This window comes from Lagopus leucura, unplaced genomic scaffold (assembly GCF_019238085.1).
Source record: "Lagopus leucura isolate 7727_CA_CO unplaced genomic scaffold, USGS_WTPT01 Super-Scaffold_100159, whole genome shotgun sequence".
Lineage (NCBI taxonomy): Eukaryota > Metazoa > Chordata > Aves > Galliformes > Phasianidae > Lagopus > Lagopus leucura.
In genome coordinates, this window is record NW_024962335.1 from 28732787 (window position 1) to 28751648 (window position 18862).

The 18862-nt window shown below is 39.8% G+C and overlaps 1 protein-coding gene across 1 annotated transcript in view; it reads left to right on the forward strand.

Annotated features, from left to right (window-relative positions):
• Positions 1 to 18315, forward strand: part of ST8SIA1 (ST8 alpha-N-acetyl-neuraminide alpha-2,8-sialyltransferase 1) — a 114969-nt gene extending 96654 nt beyond the window's left edge. Inside the window, exon 5 of the mRNA XM_042890225.1 lies at positions 15766 to 18315. Within this exon, the coding sequence (XP_042746159.1) occupies positions 15766 to 16252 (487 nt within the window). The 3' untranslated portion in view covers positions 16253 to 18315. The remainder of the gene's footprint in view (positions 1 to 15765) is intronic.
• The last annotated feature ends 547 nt before the right edge of the window (positions 18316 to 18862 follow it).

Here is an 18862-nt window from a genome sequence, read left to right on the forward strand (position 1 = left end):
AAACACAACAGAGAATATTTATAGTGAGCTTTCCATGTGAAAGCTTTGGGCTTCTGGTCTATCATATATATATATGTATATATATATATATATGTATCACAAAATAAAGCATGCCATGAAGCTGCAGAATATTGTTGTGGAAGAAAACGGAGGGGTTTTTTATGATTCAGGGCAGCAAACCAGGTGGTGATTACTTAAATCTTGCAGGAAGTTTCCCAAAGGAAATGAAATGCAGGAAGAGAACAAACAGGATATTTTAGGTCAGAGAATGTACGCATATGGAAATTTGAAGCATGTGAAAACATGCGGACCTATACTCAGCAGTAAAAGTAAAACATAAAACTCTCGACAGTGCACAGACTGTGTTATAAATGATATATTATACAATACTCTGTCCCCTTCTGTTGCAGTGGGGAATATTTTGCTGTGATATTTTCTGTCCTGCCCACAGTCCTTCCAGCTTGAGTAGGACTGGGCTCTGCCCCTTCCTCAGCCTTTGGTGACCTTCTCCTGATTGTTTCCTGCAGGCATTATCTGGAGCATATATTTTACTCCCAGTTTCAGCTGTGAACCTGGCCGGAAAGCAAAGCGGTGCACAGCATTTGGCTGCCTCAGAAAGTCTGTTTATGTGCTGTACCCACACACGATAACAAACCTTTTACCAGCATGAAGATTTACAGCAGCAACATATTTGCTTTTTATTCCTCCATCACACTCTGTACTGGCTTTTTTAGGCATCACTAATACCCACACTGGTTGTTCCTGGCTAGCAAAGTTACAGCAGCTAAAGACAGGTCCTCTGGCTGCCTCCCTGTGCAGCAGGAAACTCCCAGTTGTAATCCCAGAGCCTGTGACAGTGGCAAATTACGGCTTTTTTCTCATTTCTATTGCTCTGCATTGATGTGTTTCTCTTATTTGAAGTGCCTTAGAGATGAATCTACACTGGTAAATAAAAGAGGACTAAGGACTAATCCATGATTCCAGTACCAAGCAGCACAGTGCACAGGCTGGTTTACAGGGTCATCAGCTCAGCAATGTGTTTTGATCTCTTCAGTGTCTTGGAGAGAACTAGCTGGAGTATCTGGAATATAGCTAATATCACTAAGTTATGTGAACAATCAGGAATCCAGTACTTTTTCTTGCTTTGGGGTCATTTTTAACAGAGACAGTGAATTTCTGAACACTCTTAGAGCAGTACATTTAGATGTAACTGTACAAAACTGTCCTCTTACAAACAAGATTTGCGTAAGTTCCTGGTGTTCTTTTGGGTATGTGAATGTCTAGAACAAAAATGAGACAGCTAAGGTGGTATTGCTGCACTCAGTTTTGTCTATATTTATCTTTCAGTGTCTTGAAGGGGTAAGTGGTATGGAGCTGCACCAAACCAAAGGTGTGCATCAACTCTTGTAAACTGAGATACTTGGGCCATTTCTGTGGTATTTGAGAGGCAGAGTTTTAATGTCCTGAAGCTTAAAGGAGAAAAATCTAAGCAAAGTGTTGAGAGAAAACTGATTGCTCTGTCTATACCGAGCAAATTTTTTTCCTTGTCTCTATTGTGAATAGTGGGTTTATTCATAGATTTTGACATGCAAGCTACAAGAGCCTTTAAGATCATCTGTAAGCATTTTTTGTATAGCAAATATCAGGTTAGAGGCAACAAGACATTGTCAGTGGCCTTGATTTCTTATGCTTCTTCTGTAGCATCTGACAGTTGTAGCATTTGGTTATTTATTACAGGTTTTAAGGTCATTACAAGACATCAGAAAACATTTCAGGGCTGTTGGAAGTTTCTATTGAGCCTTCTGAAGCCGGCATCTCTTGAAGTGCTGACAAGTGGACATCCAGTCCAACAAACCCCTGCTCCTCACTGTCACCTCAGTTCTGCAGAATGTCCTCAGCAGAAGCTGTATACCCAGGTGATCCTTCCACTCCTTTGTTCCTCAGCCCTTGTTCCCTGGGTGCTGGGGAAATTTGTACATGTTACTACATCCAAAGGAGTTGTACACAAACAATTTCAGCTAGATCATGCTGAAAGAGATACCATTGCTGGGCTATCCCAAGAGACATGGTGGTTAGTATACTGTAGCTGAACTAGGTCAGACATTATGTGTATGCCTTACACATACCTCTAGTACTTCTTGATTCTAAGAATAACCAGAAGACTAGCTGACATGTATTGTCTGAACTATTTTTTCCAACTGCTTTCTAGGCAGCAATTCATTAGGCAAATAATTATGCCCTAGAGCAAAGTGTTTCTGCTTTTGAATCCATACTCCTAGATCTGTTGAGCAGAAAATGGAACTGGGTGTAGCTGCTGGAACTGAGTACGAGGCCTTTCTGTCAGAGCATTCATGCAGTGTGCTGTCGTGTTCCTTGTCACTTCATGCTTGAATATGATCGCTGCCATCCCTCTTTTCTCCCGGTACATTAAACAACCAAGGCTCAGGAATGCAAGTGATTATGCTAAATGAATTGCCTCCATACCCTAGTGTATCCAGATATTATCACTGTTTTTAGATGAATGTTCACAGCGTGCTTCTTGAATAATGCAATGTACTGGTAGTTAAATATCTGGCATGTGATATTATGAAGAAATCAATAATAAAAATCAGTGTATATCCATTGAAATCTGAGAAATTGTGTTAATGTAAAGCATCAAAAAGCATCCTAGTATTCCTACCTTTCTGAGATTTTTTTCAAAGTAGAGAAATCTTTCCAAACGTGATATTCCTCAGGTTGTTCTTTTAAAAAAAAGAAATGCAGGTGTAGGGGAAGGTGGAAGAAATGTTCTGATTTTTCTAATAAGCAAAACCAGTTTGAGGAGAAGTTGTTGATATTACAAGCAAAGTGCTAGATTGCTGTAACACATTAGTTTCCTGACCAGTTTGACAAGGCAGAGCAACACTGCACACTGTAACTTTTTAGAGTAGTACAATCAGAGAATGGAAATCTGGCCTTGAAGCAAATTCAGAAAAAATAAGTTGCTTGTTGCAAAGTGTATTAGTTCTTCAAGTCATTATCTAGGTAAAGAGAGCTTCAGCAATAGCTCCCAAGTTCTTCTCATCAGCATACAAGGTATTCTGGCAGGCATCGGTAAAACAAAAGGCTAAATTCCATCCGTTCTGTTTCTTTGGCTCCTTTGAGAGTATCTCAAAGTGGTAATCTCATATTACTGAGCTTCTAGGGATATAAAGATCTAGTAACTGGTGGATGGTTTTCACCTTTGAGGAATGTAACTGCATTTTCACCACTCCTCAAGTTGGGATTTATGGCTGTGGCTGTCCTTTATCCCATGTGAATTATGGCTAACCCCATATTCTTCAGAGCCACTGCCACATCTGACATTTAAAGCTACTTTTAAACCTACAGTCTTGCCTTATCTGAAAAATGCTATGGCCTTATCAAATGGATGCCATTATGGTATCCTGTCTTCGTGTCTCTGCACTGCGTGTGGATCCCAGACTATACCTTCTTCACTCCAAAATACCTTTTAGCCTGGTTGTCAGGTCCAAACCTAAAGGTTTTTCATATATTGTGTTACTGCTGCTTCTCGGAGGCAAACCATGAATGAATAGCTTTTCTTTTTGCTTGATTATAGAGTAATGCTTTAAAATAAGGGCTTAATCATTGTTTACATCTTTGTTTATTGTGTTTATTGTAATCGCATAAAGCATGTGGAAGTCATTTAGTATTAATGTGATCATCAAAAGTCCTTGAGTAGAATTTCTATTGTAATTCAGTATTAATTATTCTGAGCATTAAAGGAAAGGAGCTTAGTCTTTGTGCTGCCTGAATCTGAAAAGAGTCACCTTAATTTTGTACAAAGTCAAACTTTTCTCCTTAATCATTTCAATGTGAACATCTATAACAGCCAATGTTCCCTGGGTTTCAGAGAGAAAAGCTAGCTCAAAAGAGGACATAAAAACCATATAATGCTTGTTGGGAAGGTGCTTACTTTGTCCTCTGTAACCCATATGGTACCAGTGGGTCCCTTCAGTCTAATTCCTGTCAAGGCACTGTTTTGATAACTTCATGAAGGGAATTATAGAATCATAGAATCATAGAATGGCCCAGGTGGAAAAGGATGATAATGATCATCAAATTTCAGCCCCCCTGCTATGTGCAGGGTCACCAACCACCAGACCAGGCTGCCCAGAGCCACATCCAGCCTGGCCTTGAATGCCTCCAGGGATGGGGCATCCACAGCCTCCTTGGGAAACCTGTTCCACTGTGTCACCAAATCTGTGTGAAAAACTTCCTCCTAATATCTAAAGTAAACCTCCCCTGTCTCAGCTTAAAACCATTCCCCCTTGTCCTATCACTATCCACCCTTGAAAACAGCTGTTCCCTCTCCTATTTATATGCTCCCATCAGGTATTGGAGAGCTACAATGAGGTCTCCCCAGAGCCTTCTCTTCTCCAAGCTACACAAGCTCAGTTCCCTCAACCTTTCTTCATAGGAGAGGTGCTCCAATCCTCTGATTTTTGGAATTGGTGAGAAGACTTGAATCAAATTAAAAGAAACAAAACTGAGGCTGTCGGCCTTTTTTTTCCTTCTACTCTTTCTGACTAAAACTTTCAGATAATATAGTTTAAGTTCTCCACAGGCAATCTACAAAATCAGGCTGGCTAATTTCAGCTGAATGACATACAGCTTTGTTCAGAAAACTGCCCAAGGAAGATTGTCCTATTTTAAGTGAGAGGCAGTCACTTCATTCACTGAAGTTAGTCACTGAAGAATTAGGTCCAAGTTCTGTTCCTTTTTCTATTGGAAAGGACTTAAATATCTTATCTGTCATCTAGTAGTAGTAGTCCTAACCGCCAAGAAAGGGGCATGCAGAGTTTTCTTGCATGGTTTTTAAGAATATGAGAAGGCAGTACAAACTCTGAGTTATGTTAAACAAGGGGCATGGCACTTACAGATACGAGACAAAAGAACACAGATTTCATTTACAAAGCTACTCATGTATTAGATAGTATCAATGCCACTGATACCTTTCTGGCATTTGAAAACTATGAGTAATAGTGAGTTGAGTGTCTTGCTCCACTTTTCTCCACAACTATCTGTATTTATTTATTCAGGGACAAGCACTGCCTTACAGAAGTATTACCCTACTCCTAGAAAACAGAATCTATTTCCTGCTACCTTAAGAGAAAAGATGCTGTGTCTCATTTGAATGGAGTCAATGAGGAGAAAAGATTGAACGAGTTTTAGCACTTTCAAAAATACCAAAAGAGTTGAAGAGATTGGCAAAAGCTCCAGCATGTTTCAGCTATATGTACTGTACTTCTATTGTTGTTGCAAGTGTTCTAGTCATAGCAATTAAGTACAGGCTGTACTACGACTTGAAGAGAAACCTTAGCAGTTTAATAATGTTGAAAAGGAATTAAGGAGCATTCTCAGCATTAAATACTGTGCATCCTGGAAATATGTCTGGATGATACACTCAAAATTGTGAATTTTCTTATGGGTACCGTACTGGGAGCACACTGTTAGGATCTATCAAGCCTTAAGAAAAGGTAAAATAGAGAAAGGGGAAATTACTGGAAACAGATAAACATCCTACCAAAAGCTGAAGTTGTTTCCGAACAAAGGAAAATGAAATCATTATAGTTTCTGGCTGATTTAATGTCAAATGTGTGCGTGTGTATGTGTGTGGCAGACAGAAAAAATTTCCAAAAATATGATATGTGTATGCTCAATTGATTATAGAATCATAGAATATCCTGAGTTGGAGGAGTCCCGTAAGGATCATCATGTCCAACTTCTGGCTCCACACAGAACCACCTAAAAATCAGACCATCTGAGGGTAGTGTCCAGATGCTTCTTGAAGTCTGGCAGCTCAGGAGTGTGACCACTGCCCTGTGGAGCCTGTTCCAGTGCCTGGCCACTCTCTCAGTGAAGAACACTTTCCTTATATCTGGCCTTCCCTGGCACAGCTTCATGCTATTCTCTCGGGTTCTACTGTTGTTCACCAGAGAGAGAAAATCAACTCCTGACCATCCTCTTCCTGTGAAGAAAAGTAGGCCATGATAAGGTCTCCCCTCAGTCTCCCTTTCTCTAGGCTGAACAAAACAAGGACTTCAGCTGCTCCTCATGTATTTTCCCCTCTAGACCCTTCACCATCCTTTGGACACTCTCTATTAGCTTTATGTCCTTTTTGTACTGTGGTGCCTCAAACTGCACACAGTACTAGAGGTGAGGACGGACCAGTGCTGTGTAGAGTGGGACAGTCACTTCCTTCAGTCTTTTAGTAATTCTGTGCTTAATGCAACCCAAGATGTGATTGACCTTCCTGGATGCCTGGGCACACTGTTGACTCATGTTCAACTTGCTATTGACCAAGACCCCCAGATCATTTTTTAGGTAGCTTCACTCCAGCATCTCATCCCCTAGACTGTAAGTATAGCTAGGATTGCCCCTTCCCAAGTGCAGAATCTGACACTCTTGTTTAACTTCATGTGATTTTTTCCACCCTGAACAGAGTCAACAGCTCTTCCTGATCTAGTATCATCGGCAAACTTGTACAAACTTGTACATCATTACATCTTCTAGTCCTACATCCAAGTCATTTATGAAAACATTAAAATTTAAGAACTGTCCCTAAAATGGAGCCCTGGGAAACTCTGATAGTAACTGGCTGCCAGCCTGATGTAACTCCATTTAAGGTAATTCTTGGGGCTCGACCCATCATCCAACTGTTCATCCATCTCATTATGTCTAGCTGTATGCTGGATGTTTTGTTCAGAGTACTGTGAGAAACAATATAGAAAGCTTTACAGAAATCCAAAAGATAACATCAGCTGACTTCCTTGATCAACTAGATAGGTGACCTTGTCATAAAAGGAAATTAAAATAGTTCAACAGGACCTTCCCCTCATGAACCCATGTTGGCTGTGACCAATGACTGCATTGTGTTTCAGGTGCTTTTCAATAACTTCCAGAATAGTTTTCTCCATATATTTTACCAGACACTGAAGTGAGAATGACAGATCAGTAATTACCAGGGTCTTCTTGAAAAAGGCCATTCTTGAAAATTGGAACAATATTTGCTAGCTTTCAGTCAAGTGGGACTTCTCCAGATTCCCCAGAACATTGAAAAATAATTGAGAGAGGTCTTGTGTTAACATCAGTGAGCTCTCTGAGTACCCTGGGATAAATCCAATCAGGCCCAAAGGACATATATGCATCCAGGTAGAGCAGAAAATCCAATTAAGCCATCAGGTATAAAAGAAGTGCTCAGAGAAAACAGGGCCATTGCAGACAGGTTGTATGAATTATTTGCACCTGTACTTACTGTGGAAGAAACTGAGGATATTTCCTGTGCCGCTGGGGAGATTCAGTAGGCTGAAACTGAGGTATTTATGTGAACATAATTGACAGGACTGGACTCATCTGTGAATATGGAAGGAACAGGAGTGTGTGTTTCTTCACTTAAAACTGCATTGATACTTGAATACGGGGAGGTGTCAAATAAAGGACTGGTGTTTAAAAACACTTTAACCTAAAATTGTTCAAGTAAGTCTGATTTCAAATTGGTAGAGACTATTTTAAGATACTACTAGCAAACACCTGGATATGCTCTTGTGAAGAATCAGCATTACTGAACACCACCGGAATTATTGAGAAATGTTGCTGTGAATTGGCATCATATGAAAGTACATTCTGAAAATCCATTTAAATTAGTGACTTCAAGGTCTAGCAACATCTGCAGTCCTTGTTCTGGCTTGAATTCTCCTTATTCATTTCCATGGATTTTAGTGATGGCATGGACTCTTATGCCAAGGTCTTGAAGGGACATCCTTGACTGTTAACTGCTAATGTTTTTTTTCTCTCCTATTCTGTCTTTTTAGCTTCTTGTCTGGCATCCACTAATCTAAATACTCCAATTTGTCGCCTGATTATAAGCAGAAGTGGTGACAGCTGAGGCTGTATAGAGGGAGAAGCTAATAAAGGAAATACAGAGATAATTTTTTACAGGTTTTAGAATTTTGTAAATTGTTTTTACCCCGTTTTAAATATTGTAGATTCACCTCATATTTCTGTGGACTACGAACAAGTTTTTTGTTATGAAACTTTTAGAAAACAACATTCTTTAATATAGATTTGTACTCCAGCTGTGGGCCATGGGACATGATCTCTGGGACCACCAGTGGTCCATATGCTATAATTTAATTTTTTTGGGTGTTCATATACTTAAGAAAGAAACAAAGAAAGAAAGAAGACCTGTTTTAGCTACAATTATTGTTGTAACGCCTATCAAAGCATTTATTCCTTTAAATTATTTCTCTTCAGTCTACAGCTTATGTTGCACAGGACATCGTTCAGAAAGAAACAGCTTAATGCAAACTTTTGTGCTTTTCTCCTTGAAAAGAACTCTTAAGAGGTTGAAGGGAGGATATAATTGAATGTCAACTTCACAGATCTATGCAAATTATAAATATGCTAAGGAAGTGATGAAAAACACTTAGTAAACAGTCAAGTATACTAGCCAGAAAGTGTCCTCCCCTATAAATTAGTCTTTCATGGCTGTAAACTTTTCAGTATGTTTTATATTTGGGTTACAGAACATTTAAGGCCAGAATTAATAGGCAGAAAAGCTTTAATGTTAGTAACATTTCTTGCAGTGCTATAACAGGTGGCGATGTCTTGTGACTCATATCTGGACAATAATTAAAACCTAGTTCAAAAACCTAGAATTGGAGGAGATACAGTACTGTTCTTTTTCCATTTGGACACTGTCCCAAAAACAGTGGTCTGCTTTAGAGAACACAGGTTAATCAAGAGGAAATCTTCTGAAGACTCTGTGTTCAACACTTTTATTGGGTAATCCTAAGATCTCTTTGGATCTGTATCAAGAGGAAACAAAAATGATCAGGCCAAATTTATTCTTAAGGAACTTAAGGGAGGGGTAGAAGAAATGGTCTTACTGTAGGATGTGGGTTTTCTTGGAGTTCTGATTTCCATAAAAATTTGAGGAATTGTGTGATCTGATGATTTTTCTTCTTACAGACCCGGTCTGCATGCAGTCCAGTAAAACTGAATACTAAAGATATCAGGATTACTTCTGTAATATTTTTTTTTTCCTTGTTGGTCGCTTCGGTTCACATTTCATCGTTTTTTTTATCCTCCAGGCTTTCATCTGTAAATGCTGTGAAATATTCAGCAGATTTATAAATACTAGGCAGTAATTTCTTTTTGACAGTGCATGTAGTTTACAGTCATGCTGTTCTGCCTATCCTTTTATATTATTTCCACTTCTCTGTGACTTTAGTCGCTGCAATCTTCAAAGAGTCAAACTAAGACGAGCAGCTCATCTTTTGAAAGCTAAGATTCAAACTGTCAGGCAACAGAATGGATTGATGTTTAGTTCTATCAATTTTGGAAGGAGGTATTTATAAGCACATTCTAATTTGAGCTGGCAGAATAACGATCACACACAGTCCCCAAAAAAACAGTGAACACCGATTTTAATGTTTCATTGCTTTAGTGTATAGAGCACCTCAATGTTCCATTGAAAAACAGAGTCAGCTTTCTTTTGGCACTATATATAGTATTCCCAGCATGACAGTGTAAAAGTGGAAATGGGTGGAAGTTTAAAAAAAAACCCTAATTAATACAGAATCCAATCATAAGATGATCTTGCATCTTCAAAGGGATTAGAGTCTACCTCTGCAATGTCTAACTGAACTATAAGTACATCAGAGTGTTCTGAAGGTCATTGGGTGAGAATAGCATAGAATTAATAAACAGCCTGGCTGAAAAAGATGTAATCGCAAGCACTGCACAGTATGTTTCCTTGATATGGGGGCTTTGGAGCTGACAGTGGGTGTGAATGTAATCCCTAACCTGAGAAAAGCTATTAAAAATGTATATAGGAGAGTCAGGCTAATCTGTTCATGTTTAATCTTTGGAACCAGAGATGAGAGTAAAGCGTAGGATTTTTGAAGTTGGAAACCTCTATAACCTCCGTAAAGAAAGAGGAGGCAGTGTGGAGTCTCAGTGATCTGCAAGGTGTATGTAACTAAAGTGAGCGTTGGGAGAGAGGAGCTGAATGGAAGATTTGCTACCTTTGCATCCATAGTGGGCAGTTAGATTGGGGAATGAGGAAGGCAAATGGAAAGGGGGAAGATGGGGATAGTATCACCCCACCCAGCAGGGTGACCCTACTGCTTGTGGAGGGACCCACAGTGAGAACAGGGCTGAGTTCCTCGTGCTTTAGTTGTTTGATACAAGACTAGATGAAAGAGTGGGAATCCACCACAGAAATAAAAGCCTTCTGCATTGATGGATGATATTTGGCATCTCTAATTTTTCTGATTTAATTGATCAGTCTTTGTGATTAATCATGTTATTTTATACCTTTTCTAACTACTCTGAAGTGCATTGCATGCCTGAATTTTTTTGTTTTGCTTGAGGCTTTGAGCAGACTTCCAGAGAGATCAGAGTTGGCTTTGCCATTTACTTCAATGGGATTGTAATTCAATCTTGGATAAGGTAGCTTTCCCTAAGTTAAGTAAACAAAGGCTTATGTAGTTGGAAAACTTGGGATAAAACTTGGGATAAAACTTGGGATAAAACTTGGGATCAAATGTGTGATTGCAAGCTCACTTGTGACCCAGCTGTAAGTGCATGTAAGCAACTGCAGCAAATTGCTTAATCATTCTTGGCTAATGCTGCCATCAAACTATCTAGAACATTTTTGTAAGGTTGTCTCCTTGCTGTAAGGACAAATGCACAAGTATTTATATGCCTCTTATTCTACTCGATTCCCCTGACATCTATTTGTCTTAATTCCAAAATAATACTCTCAAGCTTTTTTTTTTCTTTTCTTTTTGAGAAGTCAGCTTTCAATTAATCCAGAATGCTGAACTTGTGACTTTGCAGATGGCAGTGCAGTTAGTGACTGATGTATCTTCATAGGCATGAGATAGTGGCTCGCAGGGGAGATCAAAAGGAAACTGAGATGCAAGAAAAAGCTGCTGTTATTAGCTGTCAGTGGATTAGCTTACTGTATCTGCAGCACGTTCCTTGTGGTTGCAGGAAATCATCCTTTAGTATGAGAGAGCACTCCTGTTCCAAGTATCTGCTAGAGAGCATCAGCAGGAACATTAAGAAACAGGTTAAAAATAAACAAACAAAAAAATCCAAACCACTTCATGCTCTTAAGTCTTTGGTTGTGCTGTCAACAGTGAACTGGCTCTGGAAATTTTCTCTTGGATGCATCATTCTGTCTGAAAAAGTAGTCCACAGCATCTGAGGGAATCCTACAGCTGGTAAAAAGGAATTTGTTTCTCTGGTATCTGTGCAGCTGTGCCTACTTGTGCCTGTTGAAAGTCATGCTTTTTAAGTTGATCTGTCATATGAACCTGACAGCAAAAATGTGTTGCTGAGGATTTCATGCGCTTGCTGGCCACTAATGAATGCAGCGGCAGTGAAGCACCCAAGCTGAGCAGGCTGCGATCTGCTTTCAGCAGCCTTCACAGCATCATCGCCTCTCCAAGCTGCTGTCAAGCTGCCAGGACACAAAACTGCCAATTACTGAGCAGTTCCTGTCTTCTTCAGGTGCTATTCAGGGCTTGGGAGATTCCAGCTCCAGTTTTATCTGAATACTGGCAGCCTGCCATGCATTTATATGAGCTTGACTGCAAAGGTCAGAGCAATTTCATGCTTCTCGCTGAGAGCCGAGGTGTTGTCGGAGATGTGCTCTTGCACAAGAGATTGGATCTTTTGGTAGGTTTATTTTGAAGTCCCATGACTGCAGAGCAGCTACACTGCAGCTATTGAAAATACTAAATGTTCAAAACATGTAAGGCAAGCAGACACAGGTGCACCAGAAAATGTCCAGTGGAGAACAACCAAGAGGATGAAGAGTCTGGAGCACCTCTCATGTGAGAAGAGGCTGAAAGAGCTGGGCCTGTTCAGAGGAGGAGGCTTATGGGGATCTTAATGTATACAAACACCTGAAGGGAGAACGCAATGAAGATGGAGACAGAACTCTTCTCAACAGTTCCCAATGCCAGGTACCGGAGGCAATGGGCACTAACTGGACATGGACCTGGGCACACTGCTCTGGAAGTTGCAGCATGAGCAGAGGTTGGAGCAGATGGGCAGAGATGTCTCTAGCAACCTCATTCCTTCTGCAAGTCTGTAAAGCACTAACTAGGAACACATGGCTCCTTATTTCTTATCTAGGCAAGGACTAGCACAAAGGGAGATGTTTGTGTGTTCATCTGAATGCAAGGGTTGTACCAGGATGGCAGCATTCTTGCCAGTACAAGTGGGAAGAAGCCATTATCAGCACACTCATGCATACGCTGCTGAACTTACCAGCTACAAAGGGAAAGCCCTTCTGGTCTCTCTGTTCTCTTTCTCTGATGAGAAGGATGTGGCATTGTATCCCAAAAGCCACTGCTGGGGTGAGATTGCCTGGAGGGCTTCCTGTCTACATTGGTTGTTAAAGGAAAGTACACTTGAGCTTCAAGTAAAGTATATTGACACTTGTTGATGTGTACAGTTTGTCCCCAGATTTTTCAATCTCTAACCATCCTGTGAACAGTCAGAAAGCTGGACAAGCCACCTGTTTGCACAAAGAGAAACAAAAAATACAATTTGTTTCTAATAATTCCCTTCATGAGGAGCACAAGATGGGAGCAGCTTTTTGGCTGTTTCAGGTCATCAGACGAGCCATAATCTACATTTTTTATGCTTCTGCACGATCTCCTGGCCACCTGCGTCATGTCCATCTGTGGATCTGGGCACAAAGTCTACTGATATGGCTATACCCATAACTTTTTTTTTTTTCAGGAAGTGATGTTAATGAACAAATCTTTGCAGTTTGCTGTTACATGACAAATGCCATCCATTCTACATAAAGTCCCTTTGCTGACCATTATCATAGCAGTGTCATTTACTTCTTATTACTTCTAAGGCATTTTGGGAGATTCATGTAGAATAAATGTAAATGTGTCGTGGCAATGATGGTGTATGAATATTCAGAGAAAATCCTTGTCCCTCTATGATTATATCTGAGCATTTCAAGTGTATTCAGCTTAAAGCTGCACAGTGCTTTTCTGTGAATAGTAAATTTGCTGAAGAATGAAGCTTTAGAATAACCACATCTATTTTCCACGTGAAGTGATTGTTGTTAGCCAGCTGTAAATGGAAAAGGATGTGGTAAAACTGGCTTCCAGGACTGACAAGGCTGTATGTGTATTCCTCTCCACCACTGCGAAGGCAGCTGAAGCTGTGTACTCGAGTTCCTTGTGCTGTGAAAGGAAGTTTGAGCCCCTCCCAGGGTGCTGCCTCACATTGAGAAGAGTGCAATATGCTTAAAGCCTGTTCTACCTTTCATAAGCTATTAGAGAATTTTTAGGATAGGGTCTGAAGGCTCCAACACATAGGTGAATATTGAATATTGAGATTATTTTCCCCCTCAGTGACTGAATTTTCTGATGAAAAAGGAAGAACTTTCCTAGGATGGACCCAACTCCTATACCTGACAGGTTGTCCTGCTGCTCTTCAGGGAGAGAATAGCAAAGCTGTTTGGGGGAACACTTACTTACAGGTGTGAGAAGTCCCATAGGTGGTATGTAGGAGAGTGAATTTCTGCCAGAGTACATTGGCCTTTGCTGGCCCTCTACATCCAACTGTGTCTGTTCTTTCTACAGAAAAGAATGCCAAATGCAATGTTATGAAATTATTGTTTTGCTTCATATGTTCAAGTTGGATAAATTTCTTGCTTTGATGACACGGGCTTTGTCTCCATTACTTACACAGAAAGACCAGATCTGCACAGTCAAACAGTGATGAAGAACCATGCAGATCTCAGGGGTTTTGCTTTGGAACAGCTTTACTTTAATCCCACCAGGACATGTTGAAAGAAACTTGTGGCAAATCAGCAGACCAAATATTGAATTTTGAAAGTGTCAGCAAAGTCTTTTAAATTAGTACTAACATTTTCTTCTACCAGAAGAAAGACTCCAAAGAATCTGACGTGTTCATGAGATACTTCTATGTTGCTGAAGTTTGATTTTTTGTTGGTAGTTGTATCAGATGAAATTTTAGCTGATGCTTCTTGAGGTTTTCTGACATCCTATTCAAACCCATATATCTTGCTGTGTGTGTGATTTTTACCAAAGGGGTTTTCATATCAAATGAACTCAGAGCGTATAAAAAAGGTGCTCTTATACCTATCTCTCTACCTGTGCCAAAGGAAGGAAAATGTCCACTGCCAGTGTCTCAGTTTTCTTGTTCTGACTCTGCTGTGTGATTATGAAATCAGTTGTGATACATACACATGTCTCAGCCACAAGAAACTGAGAAAGAGGAGGCAGTAACAAGATGAGAAAGTCATTCAAGAGCTGAGAAAAAAATTAGGGATCATGTTTGGGAGAACATCCCAGCTGCTAAGGAGGAGGCGCCGGTAAGGCTTGTGCAGAAGTAACATGGATTCTCCTTGCCTACTTGCCTACTTGCTACTGGTGCTCTGAAGGCTGCAGCGACTCTGGAAAGGGAGCAGATAATCAAAGGTGAATCACAGTGATTTTCTCATGCTCAGGTGATACTCAGAAGTATCACCTCGTACAGGCCACAATCCAGAACAATAAGTTCTCCTGCTTCTTAACAAGTTTGTTTTTTAAGTATTGGATTTTACTAGTCACTCTGGCTGACATCTCTGTCACTTGCACCCAATGGAGCATATTCAGGAAACTTTATTGTTTTTCTGCTGTGTGCTTTGTGTAGTGTTAAACATCACTGAGGGTGCTGGTATGTGTGAACTGCCTACAGCTTCCTGCCAGATGTCTCATTCATCTTGGCATGCCAAAAGTACATGGGAAGGAGAGGTTATATTCTTGCTAAAGTACTGTTTTTGAAGTAGTATTCAAGTCTAAAATCAAGAATGATGTAGATATCAGTTAATCAAGAATAATGTAGAATCAGCTGTTGGCTACTTAAAGAAGTTGTAACCTGATGTAGATTTTGTAGCAAGAGTTAAATGAAACCGTAAAAGCAGAGAAGTAACGTGGATGTATACATTGCCTTCCCCAACTAGTCTCTCTTCTAACTTGCACATTACAAATATTAACTGCTTTTAAACCTACTCCCTGTATAACTCCTATCTTCTTAAACATCATCCCTGAGTGTCATTTGGTGCCTGCTGCTACATTTTTGTGGTGCCACTTATCCTAAAGAATTCTCTGAGATTTTTCTCAAGTTGAGAATAAATGGCTATGGTATCATAATCTAATGGAAATATAAATCTCTATGCGGACATAATAAAAGCAAATCTTACAAGTCTTAAAATTTTTATAAGGCCAGAATTTCTATTTGATTATTGCTTAGTATTGCTTGTTCAACATGTAACTTGGATTCTTTTTTAGTACACCTTTAGGAAATAAGAACAACAACACAGACTTCAAAATCTAATTTAAAGATTTCTATGCCTGAAAATGTAAAGAAAAATGTCACTAAAGTGATCAATTTTTGGGAAAATTATTAGTGTTCATGAAGGGTTTGTGAGGAGATGAAATCAGAAACATTTTATGCTTTGGAGCTAGCAGGATACCAGATGGTTTTTAACTGTCTGTTCAGGTTCACTGTTTTAGAAGAGACACTCAGAAATTCATCAGGAATTTCTCTAGGCTCTGGAAAGGTGTGCAAATCAGTTGCAAATCCGTGTGTGAGTAACAGCTTGTAGGTGGCTTTTGAAATGAGTAGAAAAATGTTTGTATGATCAACAGACTTTTCTCTCTCATTTTACAGATTCCAGAATCTGCTTTGGTCTCGAAAAGCATTTGTGGACAGCGTGAAGGTGTATAATCACAGTTACATCTATATGCCGGCCTTCTCAATGAAGACAGGGACGGGCCCCTCCCTGCGCGTCTATTACACCCTGAAGGACTTTGGTGCCAAGCAGGCGGTGCTTTTTGCCAACCCCAATTTCCTGCGTGACATTGGCAAGTTCTGGAAGAGCAAAGGTATCCATGCCAAACGACTTTCCACGGGACTTTTCCTAGTCAGTGCTGCCCTTGGTCTCTGTGAAGAAGTAACAATTTATGGCTTCTGGCCGTTCTCAGTGGACCTGCATGGGAAGTTTATTAGCCACCATTACTATGACAATGTCTTGCCCGATTCCGGATTCCATGCCATGCCGGAGGAATTTCTACAGCTCTGGTTCCTTCATAAAAGTGGTGTACTGAGAATGCAGCTAGAACAGTGTGAGGACCCTTTAACCCAGTCTTCTGCCTAAGGATCGTAGCAGTCGGTTTGGGAGATCCACTAGTTTTTAATTTCCTTGCTCTCCTACAGAGAGTTCTGATCTTCTGTTGATTCTTTTTAAAGGGAAAATAATCATGGATCTGCATGGACCGTAAAAATGCTGCTTGAAAGCCAAATGGAATATGTCCTTAATGTATGTTCTATGGAACTGCGGTGGGGGAAACAAACCTCTCCATCAAGTCCATTCAGCAGTAATGTGAAAATAATGTCAGAAGCAACTCAAATGAACTTTCTGGGTGACGTTTTTAAATGACCGATGTAAGAAGGGCATTAAGGCTCAGAGAGAAATGGGGCCACCCACAAGCTTTTGCTGACAGTGCCAAATATGACTGTCTGTTCAAAGATCCATTTCATTCCAGATTGGCGCCTCATATAACTCTTTTTTTGTTTTGTTTTTCCTTCCCTTGTGAGTGTGCTTGTGTGTAGTGGTAAGGGGTGTAGAGGAAAGTGTGTGTATTGTTAACTCTCTTTGTTTCTTTTTTTCCATTTTTTTGTTTTCCAATGGAAGAAAGGTGGAAGGTGTGAAAGCCTGAGGAGCTGAGTACCATCAACTCCTAAGACTTGTGAATGTGAAGGGTGCTGAGAATCTGGTAGAAGAATGTATTGGGAATGCCCTGCTACTGAATATGGATGAACCTACCTGTTGTAGGTTTTGTCAGGATAGTTTGGTCATTGCACTTATATCCATATTAATGCTACCTTATGGGCAACAGCTGGTTAAGGTAAATTGGCTTGAAGATAAAAGTTGTGGTACAAAAACAAAAGTGAAGTGCAACCAGGTTTTAACTGACCAGCTGCAAGATTTCCATAGTGACTTTGGTAGCAGGGATTGCTCCTTACTTGTTGTGCTATTTTGCCTTTGGGATTAGTTCCGTGTTCATTTGGACTCCAGATGTTCAGTGACTATCAAGGGGATTTGAGGTGTTCAGTGAAATGCAAGATAAGATTCTTCATGTGCTTCTAACAGAAAAACTGCAGAAATGAATGTAAGTGTCATTTAAAATCAGTTGAAACTTTGAAAATCCCTTTCTCTTTGTGCTACTAGCTCCTCTTTTCGGATTGTAACATTAGCCTTAAAGATTTGTACTTCTGTTGCAAGATTGTCTCTGGTTAAAGAGAGCCTGAAAAGTAAAACAGCCTTTGGGAGCACTGAAAAACAATATAGCCAGCGAGAAAAAAATGAAACAAAGCAAACAAACAAACAAAAAAAAACCACCAGAAAAGGCAGGCACTTACGTAATGCAGCCTTTCTCTTTGCAATCAGAGAATTATATAAGCGTGCAAATTGCACTGCGGCTGCTCCGGTCAGTGCAGTGCCTAAAGGACTGTTTTATTTTTGGATATTACTTGGACAGCGGATGATCCTATTGCCATGTAAATGAGAAATCTTTTTGTTTGCTTTGTTCTAACACTGTAGGACAGGAAGAAAATACCTACTTGGTCCAGAGTGCAATTTCAGCTGCAAGATGCTATCACTGTTAACTTTATAATCCAAAATCATGTTCTCTTTCTTCTACTTCTATCGTTAGTAGCTGAAATTCTAGTCAAAATGTTGAAACAACAAAACTGTCGTCAGGTTTCCACAACAATTTCCTGTGTTACCTGTTTTAGCTCCAAAGTGCTAGTATTTTGGGGGAGGTGTCCTATCATATGTTGGCAACCGCTCTCTTTGTAGACTACAAGCTGCAAGTTATATAGATATAATTAAAAAAAAAAAAAAGCAACACCCCTGGCTCTTCTTTAAATATGAATAATTCGACTATCTATGTAGGACATTGAAAAAAAGCCTTATTTTGCTTTTTAAAAATGTGTTTTGGAATAAAATCTTCTTCCTAAATATGGGTATTCCAAATATACATTTGGGCATTGTTCATTAGGATTACAGTGTAGCTCTAAATTGCAAAGGGGAGATTTGGATTAAATGCTGTTTTAGAGATTGTTCTGATAAAATCTGAATGTCCTTCTGTAACCCATTTTATCTCTGTCCATATGCTTTTTTTGAAGTACAATCAACACATCAATAGACCATCACTGATAATTCATTCACTTGGATTATGTTTTATCTACGATATGGATACTCAGTAAGGAAGTATTTTCTTTACTGCTCATTAGGACAAATTTTTACTGAGCTGCCTTTTGTAGAAAACAGGTGCCTGTATGGGTTTTATGAGATGTATGAAGTTTTGCACTTTTTAGTTCTTAAAAGAAGATGCTATCTGTGAGAACGGCAGTCAAAATATTGTGTGTTAAGATGACACTTCAGAAGGATGCCACCATATCCCAGGGGTGTGGGGAAATTAGGAGAGTAGGGGAGAACTGCCTCTGTGCTTGTTATTTTTGTCATTTGTACCAGCACTTGAGAATTCAGTTCTGAACTTCTCTGGCGACTCTCCGACACCCTGGAAATCCCTTCTCTCATGTCCTCGGGAAAAGATCTCAGTAAAAGAAGAGAAAAAATGAGTATTTTCATAGGAAACCTCAATGCAGTATTTCATAACAACTGGCTTGCTTGTGTTCAGTTAGTGCCCCATGTACCTAGGAGCATTGTATTCTCCATAAGGCTGAAGCTGACTGAATCTTG